Source organism: Bombus vancouverensis, chromosome 13, assembly GCF_051014615.1.
Source record: "Bombus vancouverensis nearcticus chromosome 13, iyBomVanc1_principal, whole genome shotgun sequence".
NCBI lineage: Eukaryota > Metazoa > Arthropoda > Insecta > Hymenoptera > Apidae > Bombus > Bombus vancouverensis.
Window position 1 is genome coordinate 9,779,205 of NC_134923.1, and position 24,701 is coordinate 9,803,905.

The window sequence follows — 24,701 nt, forward strand, 5'->3', positions numbered from 1 at the left end:
TATAACAATTACGAAAGATAAACAAAAATGACAGTTTTTATTTATGGTAAAAAATAAATTAGAATAAATATTTTTAGAATTGAAAATAATATTACAAACCTTTTATTAAAATGATCTTCAATTTCAATGCTGCATACACCGCCCTATATAATTAAGTTAAACAGGTACGAGCTGTCCGTGAACCAGATGCTAATTAATTCTATAATAGTAATGATTCCTCTGTCACTCAATATAGTCGGTACACCTTAAAACAGTTATGCAGCATGCCAAATATATTCTGAGATTTTACAAACAATTCTTAAATCATTTTTAAAATATACTAGCTTTATACAATGGCTACAAAAAGTATTTCCACATATTTCTATTTTCCAATAAAATGATTTTGTACCAAGTATTATATTTCATTTTCATAACCATATATAGATATAGATTGTGGATTTTTATGCATTTATGGGAAATTTGAAAAATGCACACAATGTATATGATATGCAAAAATATACAAAATACATATTACATTTGGTAAATGAAATAAATTTCTATCTTTTTAGTTATTTTCATAAAAATATAAAAATACATAAAAATTTGCATTTTAATCGTACGTACATATAAAATATTACTATGCTATATTATGTAATACGGAATTTAATATTAATTAATGTGAAATGTAAATACTACAATAAATAAAGTAGTATACAAAACATTTCTTCTAATTTTCACCATATAAAAGCAATCAGATAATTAACTTCTTATAAAATACAAGTTTTTATTTAAATTTATATGTTTTTAAACAACCAATCTACCTTACACATTAAAATTTTATCCACATGCTTTGTTAAATAAAACAATCTACATAAATCCATAGAAAATCTTCGTCGTACACAACAATACTATATTGACAACAAAGGAACTCTCCCCGCAAGGAACAGCAATAAAAATTTAACTCGCGGTGGTATCTTTATTTACAAACGAATTCCATCGCTTGACAGCATAACCAGGGATATGCCGAAGGTGCACGAAAGGTATTGCAAAGGTGGGCTGATGCTAGAGAGCACTCGCATTGACGTTTACGCGCGGAGAAGCGCGAGCCGGTGTGCAAGGGAGTCGTGGTCGTGGAACAAACCGGGACGCAACAGTCGCTCACCAGACTTCGTACTGGAACCATCGTGGAAGGTATCATTTCGCTCCTTCGTGACATTTCATGATTCAAGCCTGGGATACCTGTTACGAACCTCATCAAACGGAACGATATCTTGATAGAGTTAAGCTGTCCGGGGTGAGTGATTCCATTCACGTTTTCTTTCATTACGATCGCGGAAAACTCGGTAGCCCGGGCAACAACCCTTCGATACACCGATCGAAGTATCTCGGTACACGCGTACGGCGACCGTTGATTCTCTCGTTCCACTCGGATCTATGTGACCCCGTTTTCATCTTAAATCATAGTCAATTGTTTTTAACGGACGACATCCTCCGTGGCGAATTTTTCGCCCACTATCGTGGCCCTTAAACACAGGTTTTCTACGTGTTTTTACACGATCTTCTGCTAGTTATCCAATTGTGAACCCAGAACATGGTTTAACTAATAGAAGTGTGACGAGTGTATGATTTATGTGTACGTATTTCCTCGTTTCACACGTGTGATTGGTTTTAACCAGTTAATGACTGATTTCTGTCAAAAGAATGTGTAATTATGTTATTATCGATTTTGGTACACTTTAGTGATGTGCTTGATGGTATGTCATAACTGGAAGTACAAAAATTTATGCGTACATAGTATATTATAAATATGTATAATAATATTATGCAATGTATAGTGGAGGACAAAAGAATATATGAAAATCACCATAATTTTAGACAACAGAGCTATAATTGACGAGAACAATTAAATTGTGACGTATATCTGTGGAATAAATGACTATTACCAGCAGGGTAAAAAATTTAAAACAAAGTTAGTATTAATGTACTGTGATTATTATACACAAGTGTGACTTTTTCTTTTGTCCGTCATTGTATACCATCGTACATACATATATAGTATCATATTTATGTATTTATTGCCCCACCATGTTGAATTTTCATTCCTTCAGTAAAGAAGTGCACTGACTGTCTTCTTTTTTCTTTACTTAATCAATTTATCTAAAATACATAATAAAGAGAATATAATAATAATGATTATAAGCTTAAATCCTGGACTCAAGAATTATCTAATTATTTTACATTCAATTATCAACGTATATAATATATTGGGTAAGAAATACGATACATTTTTCTTTAGGTAACTTCAATTGTTTACGATTATGACAATTATCCCGCCTTGGGTTTCGGTACAATAATCATAATTTGTGCAAGTCCATTTCGAATCGATTCGCGATAATTCGATTGAAATTCTACATAGCATTTCATTACGTACTGGTGAAATCGTACGAGTGAGTTTGATTAGGTTACAAGGAGAACTGTACTAGCTTCCACGTACAGCATTCATATTGTTTATAATCACTTTTTTCTGTCACGAGTACACACGAGCATGCCTTTACTCATTTACGTACAAGTCATAGGAGTCACGAGTTGATGATTTCTTATCGATCGAAATTTCCATAATGCTTAATGGCAGAGATTGCTCGATAACCAGACTAAGGATATTTATGCAATTTCATAACAAGAGACAAAAGAATAAAAAATTACGATGATTTTGATTGCGAGTAATTTAATCGAGACTCTCTTGGATAGCTGGATATTTAATAAGAGTATGACTTGCCGAGTTACCAACGATACGAATAACAATGAGCCGACATTATGAATAACGTGTATCAAAATGTCCATGAAAATGATCCTGCAAATACATTTGTTCTGCGCGTGTTATTCTTTTTTAAGCTATGATGAAGTCTCACATTTATTTTCTCCTTTTATATATTCATGTTCTTTCTGAAACAGACATTTTATTGGAATTAATTTAAAAAATCAAGAAGAATAAAGAAATTAGTAAGTACAAAGAACAGTAAATACTGAATTAGATTATAAATACCTTACTTGTAAATAAGGTTAAGTTGGTATCTTTTTTAATTTATTTCTTCTTTTTATCTCATGGGTTATTTACGTCTTTCTGTGATCCTTAAATCGACTGATGCGTCAAAACTATTGTAATTATAGCGTGAAACGTATCAGTTAACAGAATTCGTAGAAACCAGTTCCATTCTTTTTATAAAGATGATATCGTGGTCGATATTTATTCGTTCTAATTGAATCTTTGCGCTATAACGATGCAAATAGCATGTCACATTGAATCACTTGGGATACATCTTTAGAAAATTGTATACATACAGTGCTATCGGCAATATCAACATATGTAGAAGTAATTAGTAACGTTACTATAATTACAGTTTCACATCGATAACAATCGATTCTATTTCTAAAACACGCGGACTTACAGAAGGAAACTTCATTCTACATTTTCAATGTATTTTCTCATGTAGACCAATCCCCTGCCGATTGTCTGCTTCTGCATAGTTAAGAGTAGACAAAGTCACGTATACATGATACCTATAATTCACGCTCAATCTTTTAAATAATTTGATGTATTTGGTTATTCTTGATTTTCGACATATTTTGAGTCATAGAATCTCGAATATAGGACTACGGGGTTATGTCTCATGTGAAGGAGATTTGTTCGACAGAAGTTGAAATTCGATCGCGTCGTTAATAGTGGCGGAAGTTGAGAATTTCGAAACGAAATTTAAAAAAAGAGCCGCCACTAGTCTCGCTTCTTTGTTCTCTTGAAATTACGTTCTAACCTTTGTGATTTCGTATCGACCGCGGAGGGGAGTATATTCGGTTCCAACAGATGAAAAAGTCGCTTTAGGGACACGCTGGAGGACCATCAAGTTCCTCGTCACGGAAATCGTCAGAAATATCAAGGACAGAAAACACGAGCCGCCGCGACCAGCCGGAAATTAATTTAAAAAATGCGATTATCGTAGAAAAAATTATTCCGTTCCTCGAGACCGACGCCGGCAGCCACGTTCGACGGTTATTAATTAAATCTGGCTTGCGCCATTGAACTTTTTGTCAATACCTTTCCCGTTAATTACGGGTCAGTTGTATCGAGCCGACTTTACTCTTACATTACGCCGTAACACCAAGTCGGATATCGTGAAATTTGTAAAAATACCGCTGTGAAACGTTCCAGTCTTGTTAGTAGGAATTATTAAATTCATGGAAATTTTATATCCGAGAACATCGAGTCGAAGAGGGTAACTGTGTTATCGTTACGCACGAATTTACAGTAGCTCGAGAGCAGACAATGGTTTTTGTGGAGAAATGAATAATACAGGGATTTACATTGAAAATCGTTCGATATAGTTAGAATATAATAACGAATTCTTGCAACGAATTTGAATAAAATAATAGCAAAGACTAATTGATTGCATTTAAAAATACGTACTAATAGCATCGATACCCAGAGGACTGTGTTATATTTTATTCATTGTCGAAGTGAGAGACAAAGATATTTGTAGTTGGAATATAGGAGTCAGAGGAGGAGTAAATATTCTCTATATTGTTAAATATATTTAAATATTTATTCTTTTGCGTTTCAAATAAGATGTTATTATTTGTTATACATGGTGTACATATATAGTTGTTTAATATTTTATATTTTATTGATTGCTATACGTGTAGTGAATTGGGGGTTTTAAGATAAACCAAACAATTAAAGAATATAATATAATGTAAAACCGAAAATTCGTTCAAATTCCGAGAGAGAAGGACTAAGTAAAATAAATAAAATAAAGAATAACAAACATATTTAAATATATATAATGTGATACATATAATGGTAACATTTCGTCGAGACAGGAATATTTATACAATATCATTAATTAATACCATTAATTAATGTATAATAAGTATTATTCCGAACATTCTTCTTCAAATAACTGCATCCAATTTATCGTTAATTAAATTTTTAAGGAAATTTGGTTCTGCATCTTCTCAATCTGTTTCCAAAATTTTCTTAAGATCTTCTTTTAAATATCATATACTATTTGCGGATTAATCTCTGAAAATATTGCTGTGTTTTATTTCTGCAGTAAACCAATTGTACGAGTAGTATTGTCCCCTAATGAGAAATTTGTTTTGCTATAGACTTAAATGAACATGGTTTCGAGCTTTTTGTATTTTTAATTTTCCCTAAACATGTAAATTTTATCACGCAGTTCGGAAGGTTTTCAACGCAAGAAAATGAAAAACTAAATAATTACGAACTTGCAACCGACACACTTGGATTAAAATCGTTCTCGTTTTATTTGAGCGCGCGTGTATACGATCTCTCGGAGGTAAGGATATAAAAAAAGAATATATTTTATCGAACGAGCGCGTAATAGGGAAACTTTTATTAAACTTTTTCTTTAAAATATTTGTGGAGCAACTTATTAAACTCTCTTTTCAAACTGGTGCAAGTCTGAAGAGTTGTTTATTCGAGACCATCCCGACTTTCAGGGAATTCTTAATTCACGTCTCTTATACTTGCTACTAAAAGTGTAGGTCCTATTGGCTGGACACTTTAAATGTTTCTTCTAGCCGCCTTTGTTCCTTTCTTCCGGTTGTTGCCCGTGCTACCGGAAGAAAAGGAGATCTTGAAGCTTCGTCTTATTTATCAATAACGTTTTCTTTCAAGTGTGTAATTCAATTATTATAATTAGTTATTATCGTTCTTCTCGCATCTATACGACCCGAAATAAAAATTATATTTCGATGGAAATATTAAATATTATCAAAATATAGATAATACTATATTAAATACTTGCTTTTCGTATTTAACACTTCATGGAAATGAAGAAAAATTCTATTCTTGTTTGATTCTTTCATCCCCTTTAAAATTTTCAGGATACCTAGTCGTAATACTAAAATATTGAAGGCATTAAAAGTATCGACCGTCGTAAATAATTATACCTTCTGCATGTTTAGTCGTTTGCTTATAGATGACTGTAATAATTTACGTTAGATTACCAAAATTCCAGCTATTTAATTTTATTTTATACTTTGCTTCCTCCGTAATAGAAATCGTTAGTAAAGTTCAATTGCTTTAAAAGTTCCAAAACTGAGTAGTCTAACCCTAAATTGTCATGATACCCAGTAGCTTAACGACACACCAGTCGAAAGACTTAAAATCACATAATGTAAGTTTAACAAGGTCCAGCCACTACAGGCGTTAATTATCTCTTATATCCTCAGTGATAGGTCGAGTTGGCTGAGATCTAATTTCCGCTTAAACGGTCAGAGATATCGAATCCGTCGTAAGACGATGTACGTAATTTCTCAGATAGATGAAGACGAGCGTAGTCGCGTATCGACTACCGTTACCCATCAAAAACGCTCTACAAGAACAGTACGGTAAAATTCATTGTGCTCGGAGGCGCTGAGCGAACGTGATTTTACTTTTACCGTCGCGTGAGGGATGTAATCTTCGATCGAAGAAATTCTCTGTGAGTCCGGATTCGTTCGGATGACGATACACTATACGGGTTTCTTCCTCGTTTCTTTCCATCGTTGGTCGTCTTTCTCCTTATGCCTGTCCCGTTTTCTCGCTCGAACTCGCACGCGCAACGAGGAAGACTCGAGCATCGGCATGGTTCCGTTATCCGTGGTAAATACACGTCGAGCATCCTATACGTTTTGCCTCCGGTGAAAATAAACAATGTACGCGGCAGCGTACGTTACTGATCCGATCCATGCACACTATTGCACACACGGTGTGCGGTAAATCCAAGATTTCACCCGGAAATATAATAAGGTAGGATCGTTCGAGTCACTTAAGCTTCGACATTTTAACATTTAATATCGAACTTTGCGAACAATGACGAAATTTGTAGTTGTTTACGAAGGTATTCGAGCGCTTGTACCTTTCGCGAATACATTGTGCGTCCTATACGAAACATTTTGAAGTTTCATTAGCACTGTAACGAGACTCGACTGTTTTCGATTATATCAACGAAGTTTGAAATAAATGTGAAAATGTGTATATATGTATACTTGTAAAAGTTGCAAGATATTTATACGAAAAATGGTCTTATTAGGTTGTCCTAAAAATTTCTGTCATTTTGTAAGGAAATAACAGATGCGCGTCATTTTTTGTTTTATATTATTTTATTGAATTACGTATGATCCATTTTGTTTTATTACTACGAAATACTGTGCATCTATTATTTTCTTATAAAACGAAAGAAATTTTTGGAACAATGTAATACATATTAATAAGCCACGATATTTAATAGGATTATCTTTAGCAATAATTGTATGTCTAAGACCATTTTTCGTATAAATATCTTGCAACTTCTACAAGTATACATATATATACATTTTCAGATTTGTTTCAAATTTTACCATAAAAGGAATGCGAATTGCATTCATGGATTCGAGAGTCCTCCTTCTACTAACTTCGAGTACTATTCATCTTCCTATGATTATACAAGAACGTTTTAATATGCAAGATCATATGTTAGCAATTGTCAGAGAAGATATTGATTATTCCAACGTACTCTAACTATATTTTTCAACTATTTCTCGATGATAGACACGTAAGTATTTCGTAATGGAATCGATAAAATTCTAATTGAAGTCGTAAATCAGCGGCAACGATAACAGATTTGGGATCTATTCTCTCAAGGTCGTTTATTTATAGAAAAGCATAATAAAGGTGGCTGGAATATTTCAAGTTGGCTTGATTATATCGAGGAACTTGGTAAAATCAATCGAATAGCTAGCTATTGTGGGAAGCGCGTATAAGGAAAAGGACATAGTTTGATGCAGTTCGACAATAAACTTCATTCAAAAGCGGAAGTTCGTTTTCAAGTGGAACAATACCAGTAACCATATGTATCACTTTTATGCCAGCAAGTATCTGTAAACATACAACTTTTTAAATTAAATTACCTCACAGTGGCTGTGCGAAAGTACGACTATTTGAACACTTATCATAGAGAACTTTGACGAATATGCTTATTATACAAAATTTCTTGAAATTTCGTTACCACTGTAATGGAACACGTCTATCATGATCGTATTGATAAAATTTGAAATAGCTTGAAATTTTCACCGAGACATATAATTAAAAAGTTGAAGAGAACGCGAAGATAAAAAATTTGTTAAGCAACAAGATGCTTCTATAAGGTTTGACAATTACAAATTCCAATTTTATTGTTGTATATCAATCTTAAAAAATAAATTTGATCGGTTTATAATATGCTATTATACGTAGCTGTGCTACAAAGGGTACAATCGTTGCAGTTTGATAGAAACTTCCATTTCAAATATTCTCCTCTACCACCCCAAGCGAATTTCCTGTCAAGCTACGAACGCAATATAATCTCACTGCTCTCGTAACGCACCCTTTACACCATGTATAGACGACTATGTATGTACACGAATCCAAATTGCTTTGAGCAACAGTTACGATATTAGACCTCGAACGTAATAGCTTGGATCCTTCTCAGGAGCCACAGGATCCACGTTCATTAGCGGCAAGGAAGATGTAGAACAACGATACCAGACCTTAAAATCCTCGGCACAGACTAACACCATAAACACGATATTCGTCTTTCTATCCGGAATAACTGAACGACTGGTTTATCCTTGAGACCGGCGAAAGCTCTACTGAAACACGTAAACCGAGATCGAGCACGGTGGATCCGTTTGTCGAGCTCGGGAATCTATAGCGAGTGATGACGTTAGACGGAGGCGACGAGAGGTTGCTTTTCTTTTCGCTTCGTACACGGCTAGACGAACAAGAGTGAGAAAGAAAGAGCGAGAGAGAAAGAGAAGCACTAGTCGAGACAGATTTTACGATCGATTCGAATTACTCATTCGTGCTGTTGCACGACTCAACGCCTAATTCAACCCTATCATCTCGCAACTCCTCACCCCTGGACCAGGGTTCCCTTTCTCTCTTCTCACCCCTCATCGGTGTTTCCCGCAACCCTTCGTCGATGCAAGAAACTACAGCCAGGGCTTTCGAGAGTATATTATGCAGATATGACAAGTACCGCTGCGACGTCTCCCTACATGGCGATTACACGTTTGATGCCCCTAGTTTTCAACGCAGCTGTTGCACGGCTGGCTTCCCGAGCATTGCCATAATCCTTCCGCGGATTTACATAGCAGCTCCAGCGAGTTCCTGATTACTGAGCTTTTAAGCGCGAGATGTGGTATTTGTCGATTGCCTGATTGTGTATGAAGACGATGGGATCGTTTAATTTTGATTATGAGTTCATTTCATTTGGAAAGTGTTTACAGATATTTGGATTCGATGGGGTAATTTAATTCGAAATGTTGAAGTCTTTACCGATATTTGGTGATACATATGTGTAAAGGTGTATAAAACGATTACCGCTGGTTCATTCGAAGGTAATGGAATTATCGGTAGTGTTACCGTATTTCAAAACGATGAATTACAGCTGTTTAGAAAAGTAGTCGAACGTTTAGTATAATCAAAAGGTACACGAATAGAGTTAATCGGATCGATCGTCACGATAAAAGTAAATTACAAAACTCGTTTAACGAATGTCTGACGAAATTATTCGTACACGCGATATAATATCGAAATTAAAAATCAGAGAACTTTAGAATTTCCGGTGGAAGCGAACTGCTTGCATCTCTCGTTATCTGGAAGATTTATGTAACGCTCGAAGTTCCGCCGACGTTGTAAATTCTTAATAGCGGGTTAATGAACAGTGGCGATTGTTTCTCCGGAGGTAACAAGCTTGAACAACATATAATTATCGTGTAACGTCTCGGCATATATTAATTAACACTTTCAATGCCATCAATACTTCAATGCCGGACTATGTTTAATATTTAGCTAAAACAACAACCATTAAACATGTCGTAAGTTTATTAATAAGAATTTCTCACAGTTTGAAGCTTTAAAAGTTCTAGAATTATAAAAATACATTCTCAGGTGTAAATTTTGTTTTATTAAAAAATGGCTTAAAATCGGTTACCTTTATCAGAGATGATAAATTATAAATATGTTACAAACTTATTAAAAATAATTCCTCGGTTTTCTAAACTTGAAAATCTCACGATTACAAGTCCTAAATTTTTAAATGTGAACCCTGTTCCGTTAAAAATAATTTTCACTGAATTGCTTCTGCTGGAAACGCTCTGGACTATCATTGCTATTAATTAACCAGCAGTAAATTAAAGATTAGGGAATAAATATATGGTGGGACACACGTGGATAACACCTGCACGCAATGGTGACCCTTCTGTGAGAAATATCATGCGTGTCCTTCCGCCCACGCTTCGCCCTAACACGACAACTTCAAGCTTCGGAATTGGGTTAATGAAATCATGGAAGCGGAAGGCCCGACAGTTCAGCCTCGTGCAGTGCTGTTAACTCTAAAGACTTAACATCGAACAAATTACCGTTGTCAAGGCTCCCTTACAAAAATAGCGTCTGAAATAATTTCGATTTTATTTCATATTTTTGTTCCCAAGCTTGACAGTCACAACACGCATTGCAATCTAATTTACATACAGAGCGTTCCAGGTTGTTGCAGTCAAAACTCCTCGGTATATTTTATGAGTATAGATCAGAAAAGGATATATTGTGTAAATATACTATATTTTGAAATATTTCATTTGACATACGAAATTTAAAGTTTTAAATTAAACTTGCAACTTTGAAAATTTTACTAATAATATTAGTTGAAATGTACGAGAGCATACAAGAGCACAAGCTTTAAAAGATCTATTTTTATGTAACATTCTTTTCCGATATGTACCCGTAAAATATATTGAGAAGGTTTGACAAACCTGGGATCTTCACATTGTGTATGTAAATAAAAAAAAATATTTCCACGTATCGATCCATCAATGTGACTGAAAACGTGTATTTTATAAAAGTACAAATAAACGTGTTTTACGTAACTACAGAAATATGTAAAACATCAAAAAATGTACGTCTGGAATGGAACGTAATGAAAATTCGAAATTGCGTTCGCATTGAACGACAGTCTGAACAATAGTCTGAGTGCTGATCTAACAGAGTTCCGGTAGAGCACCAGGAAACCCCGTTGAACGTAGCGATATTCAGATTCCGAGTGAAAAAGTCATTTTCCTGGCTGGTGTTCTTGCACTGGTAAGACGTGCCATTACGAGATTGGACAACCGACAGACAGGGACGAATATGAATATCTATTGCGTGCTCTCTTGCAAAGATAATGGGTCGAACGAAGAGCACGAGTAAACGGCGATTTCCTGTTCGAGACAGGAAGTCGCTTTCTTTTACGATCCTTGAAAATCGTCGATGAGGAATGCGACGACTCTTCGTAAATATTACTGTAATTATTCGATCAACTTCGATGGATGTTTAAAGTCTCCCTTTATAACTCATAACTTCTTCTTTCTCTTTAAATTTTCGAATAAAATATATGCGAAAGATGACACGGGAATATTATAAATTTTGTTTCATCGGCTTTGCAGTGATTCTCGGATTTTTATATCTCGGACTTGTCGGTTTAAGAAACAAAAAGGATTTGCCTTTTTTTTTAAAAGGATAACGTTTTAAGAAGATTCGACATGAAATTGAAACAGAAAGTCAGGCATAACAATAAGAACTTTCTCACCTTTTATCGAGGTATGAGATATTTTTTGCTACTAGGGAAATACAATTAGGTCGTAAACGACCGTAGAGACGCAGCAGGGTTAATATTACAGAAGATTCTTATGCGTAGAATATGATATAATCTTGTTAAAGAGTTAGTGAAGTTTTTTTTCCAACGTGTATTTTACGAACAACGTTTTTCTTAATTATCCATGGTACGCAAGATTTATGTGAAAAAATTTAATTAATTCTGAATATTCAGTGCCACGGTGTATGCTCCGTACCTTTTTGTGCAAAGAAAATTTTAAGGGAATGCGTGAAACGTGGCGGCGCAATTAGGGAGACAATGTGAGAAATTTATCTGACAATAATGATAGCCCGCTGCGAGATTGTTAAAAAATTCACCCTCTTAAAAGCTCGAAGCTTCTAGCGTCTTGAAAACACGGCTTCTTTCGAAGTGTATAAAATTCTGAAGAAAGGAACGCAGCAAGGAAACATTCCACGACGAAGAATTTAGTTGCATCAATGGTATCCTATAAACAGAAATAAATTTTTTAAAAGCGTGTCTCGTATTTTTGATCGAAGTAAATGGCTTATTGTACATTAATGATATTTATCATACTACTTTTTGTATGACATTGGTAATACTATACTGTTACTATTTTAATCTCCGTGATGTAAAGAGACGAAAGTATTTATTACATTTATGTATTCGTAACGAGGTCCCGAGGGAATGAACGCGATAATTATAGTCGCATCAAACGTAAGGCTAGATTTCAAGGTGCACACAGCGAACGTTGACGTAATCGACAACCTGTTCCCGATGACGTAAGGAACTAGTCGTACGGAGGTCACGCAGATACCGTAACTCAAGAAAAATCTTCGTCTATGTATCCATTTCCGAAAAAAAATTTTATTCTCCCAGTTTCTTCATTTGGAGTGATTTCTAATTAGTTCGTCATTAATCTGTATAAATCACGATAAATCAGTGTATAAATCAGTCAAAGTCACGATATTATAGAAATTACGAGCAAGAGGTTTTCTCGTAATATTTTATTTTTCATTTTCTTCTTTTTAATTAATCTGAATTACAGGAAGGATAGAAATATTATGATTAATGCCAACAATGTGATATTGTTCGAGCTGGAAATGGATAGTGGAGCTGTAACTGTAAAGTACGATATTCAATCACGCTATATTTGTTGTATACGCATAATCACGACCGTTTCCGTTCTCCGTAATGCGGACCAGCAAAGTATTAAACGAATCCCGACCGCTTAAAAGGCGACGTTCGCACGCAACTATTTATAGCCGGGATGTATATATTTGCATTATTTGCAATGGAAAAGAACGACCGGTGTAAATTACAGTGTGAACAGTTTACGCACGTGACGAGCTTGATGATCTGCGTGAAACTCCTTAAGTATCCTTAAGAAACATCATGCATCGCCAATTAGAATTATTTACACCATATTTGGCACACGTACCTCTCATCACTTGCACTACTTTCTCTTTCTATCCTATTAAGGATATAGACGCGATAGATCAGTACCAATCATTCAAGATATAAGCGTAAATTATAGACGTGACTTGCAAGTATCAGTCTAAACTTGTTGACAAAAAGTTGTCATTTTCTAATTATCTAATTCTTTATTACGCGGTGCTTATTCATGTAGAAACATGAATGCGCATCTCTGAATGCGTTTACTTACTGGCATTGATAACTTTTTCACGCTAAAAGTTCCTGTATATACACTCTCGCTTAAAAGTTCAAAACGTGCTATGATTTCAAAAGAAGCAAAGAGGCGGAAGAGTCATCCTTAAACAAATATCTTGTTTACGATATTTTATAATATCGAAGCTGTAATTAATTACATTTAAAAATAATGCTCGTAATTATATTATTTTTATTTTTCAGAAAAATGTACGAAAGAACTTTCTTTCGCTTTAAAAGCAAAGGATGCTGCAAACTTCGCAAAATGTATATATATACTACCATTCTGTTTCAATGGGAAAATTTTGTCCGATCGAATCATAACTACAAAAAGGACATTTTCTATAAATTACATATGTTAAACATTAAGAAGATTTTGATAGAAATGCGATAATTTTATTATTGATTATTTACTTCGTTATAGGTTCTCGTAAAAAGTTTTCCACTAAACTTTTCATTCTGCGGTGTTGTACGTAAGCGCGGCGAGCTTGTTACTCCGAAAAACTACTCCCTCGCAATAGGACGAGTGGAACGATCATTATGATCTTATCAGAAACGGCAAACGAGCCAGCGTACGAGCAATTTGTACAGTTATCGCGAATCTGGACTAGACATCGACAGCCAACAAATTTCACGGTGCACTTTCTGCTCGGTGATGTTTCAGCCGCGGCCTTTGAAAACACACGAATATGTGTAGAAGCAGTTTGTAGCTAGAACGAAAACATTCGAAGCTTCCATGACCTGTTGTTAACCCAGTTAGACTTGCCATTCCAGTGCACGCACTCGTTACAGGCTCCGCCGCGTTTATTCCATATTCGAAAGCTGATTGCAAGATAATCGAAATACGGATCTACTGTCATAGAATCGTAATTGACACGAAGTGGAGCACTCGAAGGACAGGCTCTAGCTAGGAAGAGAGACGCTTGTCGTTGCAACTGGCGGAGACACTTCGAGAATGCCAGTCTCCGTCGCCAGTAAGCGTCGCGTCGCGTCGCGTCGCGTCGGTGGAATTAAAGTCCAAGATTTCTTCGAATCGATTGGATAAACAAGTAAATTTGCTTAGCCGTTTCACTGTTTGCGTGGGTTTGGAAGCTAACAAGGAGATGGCAAAAAGCGCAAAATCTCCAATGATTTGGCTATGTGCATGCTTTTAGGCTGATGGTAAAAGAGCCCCTAAAGTATTTGAATGCGTGACTCTTTGTTTTCAAGAAATTAATAAGCATTTTTTATACTTTATTTTGTATATTCCTTTAATATTAATATTATTTTTTTTTAATATTAAAGCCTTACAATCTATTTTGATAAATTTTTGATTATTTTTTTCATTTTAGTACCGATTTAGAGCTGATCTAGTTCTGATATTATTATAGTACTCCCGAGTGTTCTAATGAAAACGTTTAAAACGTAAGAAATTGCCGCACCAAGAACATAATTTCTCGAAGGCGAAGCGCCATGCACTGAAATCCTGTTGGGGCTGTTTCACCATCAACCTGAAGTATCGAACGCACATACAGCCAACTCGTGCAAGCTTTCTCAGTTCTCGCCATCTCCTTGTGGATATGAAACAAAGGGAGATTGGGGTTTAACGATTGTTTCAAGGCTGTAGGAAGAAATAGCTTTCTGTGTTTAAATATTTGTGGTTAACAACGTCGACGGCCACGGTGGTGGTCATCGGTGACGCACGTTACTAAATTTTTTAATATGCTTGAAACGATTAAAACGAGACAAATTTCACGAACCAAAGTGAAGACATTAGATCAGAAATTAGACAAAATTGGGAAAAGTTACCAAATTACATAATTATCAATTGGAAATGTGATTATAGATATTTGAAAGTTGAAATGTGAAAGTCATATTGTGTATTTTCCAGGTATTAGATTATATGCTTTGATGTAGATTTCTGTCGAACGCAACATTTGCGTACTTTATTTCATGAAACAAAAGCTCATTTGCGTGAGAGAAACACAATAGCGTTGTAACGCGCAAGAGGAAAAGGGGTAGAAAATAGCCTTTAGCTTCACACGGCTTAATAATAATCGAGCTGTCAGATGTAAAAGCGAATTCCGTCCGATAAAACTGTACGGCAGTCGCTCTACTTCGTGCAATAATTCACTCATGTCTTCTTTGCGAATTGTCGAATGACTTTCTCGATAATATACAAATGATTCATTTTCTTCGAATACGTGACTTCTCATTCTTCTTTGGAGAAGATGTTTTTATGATTTTCTCCTTCTTCGTCGATGAATATTCCTTATTAATCTTCCAAGATTTTGTAATATAAATTTCTCGAATTTTTAAGTCTATTACGATAATACTTGTGAGTATAATTTCTTCTCTTTTATCGATGAATACTCCTCGTTATAGTTGTTTATTTGGATTTCAGCCTCACAGCCTATTACAAAGTAGCTCGTAGATATCCACTACATATATCGTACATTATAATATAAATATTTACATACATCAATACACGTTCAGACGTATACCCGACACACGCAGATACACGCTGTAATGTACTAATTTAATTTTTATTATGACTCGACTAGCATTAATTTTCTTATTTTCATGATCTTCCGTACAAAGTGGAATATGTTTCTTATTTCCTCCACGCTCCTAGTATTTAATAATTCTGAGAATTCTTTTTCCCTAACTGTTCGTGCACAACAAGTACTGACAGTACTGACAGCAATATTCCTCATTAAATTTTCCAAGATTTTACAATATAAATTTCTCTTGTACACGCATCATGGTGATATTTATTAGAATAATTTTAGTATCAATTTTCTATTGATATTTCCAACGTTAAAATAAACTTCACGGTCGTATATTCGTACGAACACAGATTCAGCTAGGTCCCAAAATACACCGGTATTATTGTCGATCGATGACCGCGTTATCTCATCCGCGAACGTTATATCAATTTATTGCTAAATAGTATTTATTTGTCCGATAGAGAAAGCATTGTACAGTGTATTCTAGTATCAATTTCGATCTATCGTTTTGTTAACACAGTCTTGCATTAAATCGCTGTAAAAATTTGTTGTGCCTGTATGAATGATTGTCTGTATGAAATCTACAGGAGGTTGGCATGATAAGCGATATTTCCTATTTTTTACGAGCAGCAACTTCAACATAGTATGCTATTAGTCAATTTTGTATTATCCACGTTATCCATATACAATTTAGTTTCGGACCTAAACATGTATTTGTTCATTCTTTTCAAAATTTCCAAAATACTGTGCGTAATAACATTAAAATATTAGATATTAAAATATTGATCGTCTTAATAATTACTATATCCTTTGCTTCTACGAAATGTCGATTTATTAGTTATTTTTCAAAGAATTATATCTTTGAACCTAACAGATCGTTTAATTATAAAATAACATTAATGTCAAAAAGTGAGGAAAAATGTGCTTGATACATGTTTCTCTTGTGACTTTCAATATGTAAGGGTGTTAAACGTTTATCAACGTCCGATGCTGTTTTCATCGATTACTGTAAACTAATACGTTTGCTAATCGGTCTACGACTTCCTGATTTTCTGGGTCACATGAGGTGAGTCAGCTAATCTGCTGTTATGAATCAATATCCTAGAAACTAGACGTGACACCAGACACATTTTTTATGAAGAAAGAATTAGATGTCTTGGAAATCAATTTCTAAACAAGCAAGCTTGTTAAAGTGAAATTGATTGGGGATTCACTGTATGACACAAGTGAGACGTGAGAAGGTGAATTAAGGTAAATTAGTCGAATTTTAAATTTGACGGAAAGGAGAAATAAATCGGAGAGAAAAGAAATTCGTTAATTTATATTTCTTTCCGTGTTTTGAATTTTTTCTTATAACGTAACGTTTTCTTACATCATTACGGTTATGTTAGTAACATTTAAAATCTATTTGAGTATCTGTATAGAAGCTGCAAGATATTTATTGTGAACATATATTTAGTCAAAGATTCGTATATAGTATAAATAGCCATCTTAAACGTAAATGTTAAAGACAGCCCCTCCACTGACGAGGAAAACATAAATAAACGAATCATAGATTTTTGCCTATCTCTATCAATGATAAAAAATATAACTTAAAGTGCAAAGAAAAATATATAAAAATAGCTAGATAAAGAATCAATTGAATTACTTTTAAAATTACCTATTCGAGATGACAAATCTGCCTTGTTACCAAAAAGTAGACGGGCCAGAAATTGAAGGAAAGTGGGGACTGCATAATTGAAGCTATATAACTATCGCGGTAATTCTCGTTTCCTTCTCGAAGGCATTAAGACGGTCACTAACTGGTGGTAACATCCGCGAGGGAGGACAATGATTGAACGAAACGGACGGATGTTTAATTGTGAAGAGCCATGTAAGAGGACGAATGAAAGCGAGCTAGGTGACGAGGTATGCCGTCATCGTCTGATTTCTTCGTGATGATGACGTCTCCCTGTAATCGAAAGATCACTCCGATAATGCTAATTATATACGTGTCTCTTGCTGATCGTTCTTTCTCTCTTTCGCTCGAAAGCGAAAACCTTACTGAACAGGTTCGTGAAACAAGCAAACGGTGAAAGATTATGAATCTCATAGTACAGTGAATTCTACAATTATCAGATCGTTCTGGAATAGCGAAGAAGATACGATACAAGTTCTCATCCAACTTCTTCTCTTTTACGAATGCTTTCAAAAATATGAATTTACATTGAAGTTCGCGGTCTATTCATGAATTAGATTAAATTCGATGAAAATCTGTTGCGACCATATTGTATCTGTTCACCTAAATAATTCCACCCTGTCGTCACAGTATTCAATAGCATATCTCTAATAAATTCACGTACAGTTGCATGAAATATGGGTCTCGAGCGTGTTGCATCGGTCATTGTTGGCTACATGGCATTACATGGAATGGAAGATATGTAACTATTGATTATATATATATATATAAAAAACTATCCATAACTATATAAGTGTGTGTGTGTGTGTGTGTGTCGCATGATACAATATGATAGTTCTATGCATCTTATCTAACAAGTTTTGAAACATGATATTGGAAACGTTTGAAAACTTTGGTTGTTACATTCGGAACGAATGGAAATCTTCAGGAGATATAGAGTTCTCAAAAGCAAGGAAATGCAATATGGAACGTGTAGTAATGCGATCAGAACGATAAGAACCTTCGTCGCGAGGGTCAGTTCTCGTAAACCCGACGAAAATAAGGAAGTTGCGGATTACGAGACGTTTGTACTGGCGAAAATTGAGAATTACGTGAGAACGTTGGTCTTGAGAAAAGTAGGTTACGCATAGAAATTTGCACCATCCTGCTAAAACTAAGTGTTCGTTTTTACTAGATATTTCACAGATAATCTAGAAGACTAATCTTTTGACAGAATGACAAAATTACGAGCAATTAAGAAATCCCAAAAATTTCTGTATTTCTGGTATCAGATATAGAAATTACTGAGCTAGAAAATTGAAAAAATTATTACGTTTAATGATAAACGTTGTACCTGATGATTTAGAGGCACGCGGTATTTATAATTCCATTCTTGTTCGCAAGCAATAAATTGAATAAATCGTGTCTTCATAATTGTAAAACACAAACTTTTTTCCTTTAGTAAGTAATTAATAGTTTCTATTTATTGCAGATAATATTCTTTGTCTGTTTAATAAAATTACAATATATTCCATCAAACAGATTTCGGGTAATACACCATACAAACGTATAATACACAGATCACGTAATGAACCCTCTCATATACACACGGAAGATACAGATCAAGATAGTATCTCCTTTTATCAATAAAGGAAGCGGTTCCTCGATGAGACCAAAGAATTGATATCCTGGAAGTACAGTCGTCCTTTTCTTTATTTAGTCCTCGTTCATAACTCATAACTTATGAACGACGAGTTTCTATTGCGGCCTCTTTGATCGCCTTCGTGCTTCGTGTAGGAGAAGAGAAGAACTCTTGTGTATGGTCGTACAATCGAGCGGTCGGTTATTTGTATGTGAAACTTGTGTCACGATCGTCTGGCCCATGCCATCTTTGGAATGGAGTGTAATTTGCGAGTCCAGGAACGCATCCGGAAGAGTTCATAAGATTGAAGATAAATAACCGTTGTCGAAGCACTATTTAGGGGAGAGTCTGAATGGAATGGATGAAAACCAGAATAAAACCATAAACAAAAATAATAATTACTATTAATTAAAAATAATCGCTATTAATAATAATTTACTTATGTCAAATATTTAACTCGATTTATTCATTTATAATTTCTCTGATACTCTGATTCCAGCATCCGAGGTATTTATAAGGTAGAGCACCGGAAGTTGAGCGTTCTAACGGACGGCGTTCCGCCACATCTCGATGTAGTGAGTTCAGTTTGACTACTATCTCGTATACTAGATCCACGATGATCTGTGCGATTGCACATTTTCACTAGAGGAATTGAAAAATCAAAGAAACGAGTCGTAAAGCCGCTATTTCATTTCCGTTTAAAATGAATTGCTTATTGCTTCTTGAAAATAAATTGGTCTGTTCCGTTCAAAATAAATTGATCATTGCCCCATGGAATATTCGTACAATAGCGTATGGTTAAGGTTCTAGGTCTATAACTTTTCAACTTATGAAACAAAATGCGTAATTAAAATTGTATTTGCTAAATGCCTTCATAATAAACAAAAGTTTCTCTTTTTGATTTAGACATACGTAAAAGTGGACTAATAAAAATGGAAATTAAAGGAGTGTCATCGGCATAATAGACGACCATAGGTCGTCAATCTTGAATCGTTTGTACCTGCTTTTAAGAGAAACTTTATAATATATATAAAATGTCGATCACGGCGTCCACGGAGAGAATGGACACAACCAAGGACCTGCCCAAGAAGAAGTTTATTAACATCAATCTTCTCTCGTTGAAACTACTGTTATTCCTCTTTTTTGGAGGTACATATAGAATAAATATCATGATTGGAGAACTTTATGAGAAGCGGACCAAATAGTGCAATTATTATGGAATTTGTATTTATTTTGTAAATATAAAAGAAACAAAATTCTTTAAAAGAATTTAAGTAGAATGTATTAATTAATTTTCTGCATTTTGTTGACAAAAAAAAATAATTTATTATTTCATCTGTCCAAGAAAAATAATAATATAGTAGAGAATAAAAATAAAGTAAAGGAAATAATAAGATAGATATGATCAATGTTATCGAAGATTTCAAAAGAGATACAAATAATGATCTTGCAATCTTACCTTTGAAAGAATAATAGATATATTTGGATTAAGATACATATATTGCGATATTTATTCATATCTAATAAAGAAATATTGAAATATTTGCCACCAATATTGATGTCATAATTATCTTTTTAGGAATAGGATGTCTCTTCCCTTTTCTTCCTTTACATATGACTGAAATGGGATTGAGCATCGACCAGATCCGAATGATCTCAATAATCTCGCCAGCAGTCGCGATCTTAGGGCCTCTGTTTGCCGCTCCAATCGCAGATAAGTTAGCAGGTCATCAAGGAAGAGGCGACAAAACTTCAACTGGTCGTTACCTCAGGGTGATGATTGCCATTGCCTGCTTCCTCTCTGCCATTTTCTATGCTTTTCTTCTATTGATTCCTACAGCTGATCGCATTGAACCTCCAAAAGAAAGAAAACCTGATCTAAAGTTTAGCTGCGATCAAACAGGAGCGGTGGTGTTGCAAGAAAGATGCAAAGATGATATTTCTTGCCACAGATGGTCTGACGAAACCAGAGTTGGCCCATTGCTTCTGAAAGGATGCAATTATGCTTGTTACCCTATAGGATCAAAACGATGGGATTCCGACGATAACGATGGTTCCACTACTTCTGGAACGACCAATTCCGATGTTATTGTTCTAGATGGCAGTGGCGAAACAACGGTGATTCCTCTCGAGAGTGAAATATACGCCCAGCTAAATGTGCAGGTAAAAAGCTGAACCAAGTGCCAAGGAATAAAAGATAATTTTGGTAATATACGATTGATTGAGACGACATATTGAGTTTCAAAATTGCACACTTATAAAGAATAAAGAATGTGATTTATTGTGCCCATCCCCTGTAGTTCTCAACTGTATAAAGACAGAGTAATTTAAATATATGAAATATGTTGCAGGAACAAGAAGAAACGAAAAAAACGCGAAGATTCGCCATGCCTGAAAGCGAACCACCTCATTTATGTTTTAAAGAGGGTGATAGTGTTGTTTGTCATGTTTACACCAAATATTCAGGCAATTTAGCTATAAATGCTACTCTGAAACAAGCCTTGAACAATGAAAGTGATCGAGATTGGTGTGCATATCCTCTGGCTGAGTACTTTGCTTGTCGTATACCTCCTGAACTTGAAACCAGAATGGCAGAAGTTTATCAGAGTTGTTCCATTGAATGTAGCTTAGCTGATCCATATACTCTTCCAGGTAATACTATTATTTATTACACTATTAGTAGACTGAGGATATTTATATTTAAAGAGATGAAAGCTAAATTGAAACTTGTTTGACTCACTAATATTATAACAAGTTTGAATATAAAATATAAGTAATATATATTAATTCCAGATAGCGTCCTCATAGAGAGCCAATGCCAACAGACAGAAGATTGGACCCACCTAGTATTCTGGACATATTTAGCTATTCGATCAGCTGCAGACATTTTCCCAACAACGGCTGTAGCTCTGATCGATGCAGCAGTTGTAATAGCCACCAGAGAAACATCCTGTGGACGCGGAGACGTAGGACGACAGTTGGCCTTCGGTTCGCTTGGCTTTGCCATCTTCGGTCCTCTAACCGGCTATTTATGCACTCTTATAGAAAATTTGAACTCTTTCTATTATTTGCCAATCGGTATACACGTGGTTATGATGCTCTTGGCAGCCTTGGTAGCTCTTTGTGCGAACGGGATGCCTCTCAGTCCACCGGAATGGTGGTGGCATACTAGAAGTGGCATGTTAGCACTTCCCATGAGCGCCATCAAGAGATACGGTAGTGAAACTGTCGCTCTAGTAATTGTACTGATCATTATGGGGACTTTCTGGAGCGCCATGGATAGTTATCTACCTTTGTAAGAGTCATTGCGTAGTCGTTTCATGTTATTGTTAGAGTACAGTTACAGTAAATGTATGTTCCGACGAACTGTCGTCATGATGAATACGTGAAACAATCAAATATATAGATAGGTTCTTATGAATATAGAAACTCGTGAAAGTATTCAAACAGTTGTAGATATCTTTTAAGGGATAGTTAAAATCATATAAGATGTTTTTAGATCATACTGACAGAATATTCTTTTTAGACATCTACAAAAGTTAGGAGCTGACGAACTTCCCATTAGTGTAGCTATGACAGTCGGAGCTGTTCCAGCGTTTCTATTTCTTTGGAAATCTGAACATTTAGTTGACTACTGTGGTCACAGTAACCTTCTCATCACTGCCTTCACTGTGTATATTATTAGGTAGGTAAGTTTTTTATATAATAAAATTTCTCTTGTAATTCACATATTTTAAAAAATTGGAAATATTAGGTTTACTGGTTTAGGCTTCGTAGTAGAACCTTGGTGGTCTCTAATTTTCGAGGCTCTTGAAGTATTCACGCTAGGTATCATGTGGGTTACTGCCATTCTTTACCTACGACATCTCGTCCCGCGTCACTTGACTGTGACTGCTCAAGCATTACCTGTGATTGCGCATTTCTGCGTTGGTATGCATTCTGAATGCAATTTTAAGATTATACTCGATGAATTCATACACGCAATTTAGTAATTTCAATATTCATCCATGTGTCATTGTATATTGTGGTAATGAACGTTTTTAATAATTCGTTTCAGGTCGATGCATCGGAGCCGTGGTTGGTGCTTACATCAGCGTCAACGAGTCTGACATCGTTGACTCGTTAAGATTCGTTTACCGTTGTATGGCCGTCGCTGCTGCGGCTGTTGCCGGTTTATACTTCGTCCTATATCACGGCCTATTAAAACCGCGATGTCATGCACACACCATACAAGGCCCACGACAACCCCCCACTATCGTACAGGGTAAGTGGCGTTTTGATGATTTATATGTATAATTAACAATAATATTTAATTAATATTATGACTGATAATTTGAACTAACTATTCAATTTATCATGCAAGCTGCTATTAAGGAATATGAATTAAGTGAGTAGTTTTCCAATATTAATTTATTGATTCTATATTATCGTTACATTATATTACATTCCCAATGTTTTTTTTTATTAATTGATGATTTTTTTATTAATATGTCTTATTAATATATCTTATTACTCTTTTTTTTATTGCTGTTTTTTTAGCGATGAATGGAAATGGAAATTACACACCACTCAGGGTTTATCACAACGGTATGGGTAGAAAAGGTCAATTCCGCTATTGAAGAGTTAAAGAATGAGGAAAAAGAGTGTTTAACGACACTATAAATGTCATGTTACGGTGCTAGTGATTAGACTGTCGTTGTTGTTGCAATTAAAAGCAAAAGATTGTCATTGTTATACGACATATGTATGGAAAGTGCGTTTATCAGTGCTCAGCCTTTAACATTTCTTTACTTTCTATCCAAACTCTTACGACGAAATTGTCAACTCTTTGATACTATCATTAATTTTCTTTTATACAAGCAATTTCTAAGAATTAATTTGCTCAAGTGTACTTCAAAATGTCGAAGCGAGATTTTACATTTGTCAATACCAAAATGAGATTAGAGAATTAGAAGGTAGAAGTACTCAGATTATGAGTGAAGCATTTTGAAATCACTTTTTGCTTTAGTTATCTTCTTAATTTTTATACATTTATAATTGTACGATTACAATTTCTTTTGATAAAAAAAATAGAATTACTTTATATATTTTTTTTTTAATTAAAAGACTCATATTTTCATGCTTATTTTTTTAATGTAAAGAACAAATTTTAAAAAATTACCTACTTAATTTTTGAGTACTTGTATCTAAACTATCAATGAATAGTAATATTGCCGGATCATTACTACTCTAAGTGTAACATCTGTAATGCTTTTTCATCGTCTCAATCTTTGTATCCTTCATAGGTACACAAGTGATATATTAATATCGCGGAAAAGTTACGAATTCGTTTCGTAACTCTGTTGCGTTTCAATTCTTTGTATACTTGACTGCGATCACGTAGGTGTTACGTGTTCATAATGTATTTATAAGAAAAAATTTCTACAGACTTGTTGTATGTATCTACTGAAAAATATTTGCCTCCATGTGTAGGGTATAAGACTTTAACTGAAAGATAAAAGAAAGTAATATATTGATTTTTTGGGTCGAAATGTGTATACACACAGACGACAAAAAATAAATGAAATTAAGCAAAATCTAAGTTTTTAAATTCAAGATGC

At 34.7% G+C, this 24,701-nt stretch overlaps 1 protein-coding gene across 4 annotated transcripts; it reads left to right on the plus strand.

The window, feature by feature from the left end:
- The first annotated feature begins 1,078 nt into the window (after positions 1 to 1,078).
- LOC117162369 (uncharacterized) lies at positions 1,079 to 24,677 on the plus strand. Of its 4 annotated transcripts, none has more exons than XM_076623787.1 (10): positions 1,080 to 1,273; positions 19,601 to 19,676; positions 20,008 to 20,250; positions 20,681 to 21,264; positions 21,453 to 21,753; positions 21,895 to 22,396; positions 22,628 to 22,786; positions 22,856 to 23,031; positions 23,159 to 23,365; positions 23,465 to 23,511. In XM_076623787.1, exons 3-10 carry the CDS (start codon positions 20,136 to 20,138, stop codon positions 23,494 to 23,496), a joined length of 2,076 nt encoding a protein of 691 aa, XP_076479902.1. In that variant the 5' UTR covers positions 1,080 to 1,273; positions 19,601 to 19,676; positions 20,008 to 20,135; the 3' UTR covers positions 23,497 to 23,511. The 4 variants fall into 4 exon arrangements, with proteins under 4 accessions (XP_076479903.1, XP_076479902.1, XP_033200149.2 ...); XM_033344258.2 differs by lacking the exon at positions 23,465 to 23,511 and adding an exon at positions 23,641 to 24,677 and having other exon boundaries at positions 1,082 to 1,273; XM_076623786.1 differs by lacking the exons at positions 1,080 to 1,273; positions 23,465 to 23,511 and adding exons at positions 14,286 to 14,362; positions 23,641 to 24,677.
- The last annotated feature ends 24 nt before the right edge of the window (positions 24,678 to 24,701 follow it).

Excerpts from the sequence above, each read along its gene's own strand:
- LOC117162369 (XM_033344258.2), top strand. The coding sequence starts at position 20,136 with ATGTCGATCACGGCGTCCACGGAGAGAATGGACACAACCAAGGACCTG. Across the intron at positions 21,265-21,452 it reads ACGCCCAGCTAAATGTGCAG|GAACAAGAAGAAACGAAAAA; the intron begins GTAAAAAGCTGA and ends AATATGTTGCAG. Across the intron at positions 22,397-22,627 it reads ATGGATAGTTATCTACCTTT|ACATCTACAAAAGTTAGGAG; the intron begins GTAAGAGTCATT and ends TATTCTTTTTAG.